Genomic DNA, 2,990 nt, shown 5'->3' on the forward strand with positions numbered 1-2,990 from the left:
TAAAGTCGTACCTCCCTCGTAGCTAACACGTAATAAGCTCGTATAGGTCCTTTCCAAAGATCACGAGTTTTAACTCGTAGAAATCGTACGACTCTTAGGTGAAATAAACCTAGGTGGGAGAGCAGCTTTAAGCTTGGTAGGAGCACCCGAGTACTCTACGAGCTACCTATGAGTTCTTCGAGTTTACTACGAGTTATCTACTCGTGGCGATAATTTTGAACATGTTCAAAATTAGCGCCACGAGTTCAGAGCTGCTACGAGTAGGTAAGAGTCCTCTCCGAGCTTTCCGAATCGTCCTACGAGTTTTTGCCGAGTTTGCCGAGTTAGCCACTCGGCATTCTCTTGTTACTCGTATACTGAAAAAAACCCTAGTGGGAGAGGGGCTTTAAGCCCCTCTCCCACTAGGGTTTTTAAGTCAATCAGTTATTTAGTACAGTATATTCTGCATTACACATCTGCATTAAGTAGCTATAGACCTATACAACTATTAAATGTTCATAATGTTTTAACCAAATATATAATATACATCTATTGACGAACACTCAAAGTCCACAAACTGGTGAAACGTTCGCCGATAGCATTTCGTAGTTCGTGGATTCTGAAACCATACACTATAGGGTTAGCAATAGAATAAGCTAAAGCAAGATTGAAGCTAATAATAAATATATGAGTGTAAGCATTTTTGTTACAGTCAATTTTTCCAAAGTGTTCTAAGATGGTGAGTGTAATGATAGGCATCCAACAAACAGTGCAAGTGACGCAGATGATCAAAAACGTCTTGAGCAGCTTTTTCGAGATGTTGATTTCCTGCGTTCTGTGATCGCTTACCTTCTTCTCGTGATTTTTCACAGACCAGTATATCAACGCATATGACACATACACATTAACCAAGATGACCACGTCCCAGACTGACATTATAAATCCAAGTTCGTCATGTTTATGTGCAATAAGTAAAACTGATGAGAAAGAGATAGTGAATCCCCAGATACAGAAGCAAACAAGTAACATTTTCTTTGGCGTGTTTATGCGCCTAAAAGGAAAAATAACGATTACCAGAAGTCTCTCTATAGCAACAACACCAATCGTTTGAATTGAGATGATAGCGAAAGTTAAGCAGGCAGTGAACGTGTAAAGGAAGACCTCATCTCTTCCTGGTTTGGAAATTGAAACCAATACAATGACAGCAACCGAAAAGAAACTATCAGAGAGCGCCAACGAACCGGTAAAAACGTTATTTCCCTTCTTCCGCAATGTCTTATCCGACACAATAATAACGAATATACTAAAGTTCAATGCAATTGATAATATACAGCTAATGTAGGCTAAAATTGCAGTGTAGTTGCATTTATTTTCGGATATTAGTTGAATCAAAAAGCGTTCAAGCAACGAAGTATTGCAACCGTTGGTGCCGAATTCTAGTGAAATGTTTGCCGTTTCTTCTTTCTTAAGTTCAACCTCTGCCATAGCTGACACTAATACCATTGACGAGAAGTACAGGCTTACGTATCCCAACCAGCGCATTGAAGATAAATGTAGTTAATCAGCTTGATAGAATAAATGTTTACTAAGCAAGCGTACGACTAGAAATGCAGGCAGAATACTGTAAAACTTCAAAGCTAAAAATGTTGATCATTAGACAAAATACAAATCTAATCTAATGAATACCTGAGACTTAGCTTTATGTTGACGGACAGTCCACAGTCATATGCTCAGTAGGCGTATTACAAGGAGTAACAATATGGTAGTTGTTAATCCAGCCGTCTCATCGTCGGCAATTGGTGCAGCATGGTTTCCTTAAAATCGGTAGACTGTGGCGACAGTGTTTTCAGTACAATTGACGCAATCGCGAAGGCGTCTCCCACCTCCCAATCAATGGCGTAGCTAGAGGTTTTGGCGCCAATGATGGCGCCAGAAGGGGTTGGGGGCTATAGCCCCCTCTCAGGGAAGCATATCCCCCCCCCCCCCCACCGTCGGGGAAGACGATAACTTTTGTCGGGGAACAAACAACTAAAAAAAATATTTACATGTAATATTCGTTTAGCCACCATATTGTTTGTGTTAACCATCACAACAACAAATAATAATAACAATAATAATAATAATAATAATAATAATAATAATAATAATAATAATAATAATAATAATAATAATTCAATGAGACTAATTAATAATAATTTGCATTCTGTTATGACAAATGCTCATTTAGATAGCCTCATGATGGTTGGAATACATCGTGATAGGTGAAGCAACCTCGACCATGAGAGCGTGGTTGACAGATTTCATGTAAAATTTCCAAAATATAGAATTCACTTTCAAGAATGAGGATTTCAAAATAAATTAGATGGTTATATTGCATACTCTTTGTTTCTTGCTTTATTTAAAATGTTTTGATTTTGGAAGCTGATTTCAACATTACAAAGCATAGCCTACATGAAGTCATGTTATAGTAACTCGATGCCTATCAAATAAGTAATAAAAATTCGCCATAATTCATCAAATATCCGTGGATCCAGGGGGCGAAGCCCCCTGAACCCCCACCGAGGACCTCTGGCCACACTGGACCCCTGGCCCCAGTCAAGTGAGACTCGATTCGCTCCACTAGCCCCCTCCCGTCGGGGCCTTTAGCCCCTCCGTCGGGCAGGTCCTGGCGCCACCACTGTTTGGCGCTCGGGGGAAGGAGCAAAAAATTGCGCCCCTCCACCTGCCCCTGTATACCACTTGGCTTTATAGCTTAGTTGATGAGTATCAGAACGGGAATTGGTTTTTGGGTTCATACGAATGGGGCACACGTTTTTCTCAAATATTTATTATCGTCTTTAATCCCCAATGCAAAAGTTACAATCATGTGATTTAATGTTATTTATTGCGTACTACGCAATACCTTGAAAAAAAAAAAAAACTTGTCCTAATGGAAACATTTTAGGGTGCTGAGTTTGTTGAGTATCCAAACTGTAATCGGAAGGTCTTAGTTAGGAATCCCGATGGGGACT

The 2,990-nt window shown here is 39.7% G+C and overlaps 1 protein-coding gene across 1 annotated transcript; it reads right to left on the reverse strand.

Annotated features, from left to right (window-relative positions):
- Nucleotides 1-528: 528 nt before the first annotated feature.
- On the reverse strand, nt 529-1,482 carry LOC117108741 (adenosine receptor A3-like). Its single transcript, XM_033250871.1, has one exon. It carries the CDS (start codon nt 1,480-1,482, stop codon nt 529-531), a length of 954 nt encoding a protein of 317 aa, XP_033106762.1.
- Between the last annotated feature and the right edge of the window lie 1,508 nt (nt 1,483-2,990).

Source organism: Anneissia japonica, unplaced genomic scaffold (genome assembly GCF_011630105.1).
Source record: "Anneissia japonica isolate Jap-2015-1 unplaced genomic scaffold, ASM1163010v1 scaffold128_len593404_cov183, whole genome shotgun sequence".
NCBI classification, from domain to species: Eukaryota; Metazoa; Echinodermata; class Crinoidea; order Comatulida; family Comatulidae; genus Anneissia; species Anneissia japonica.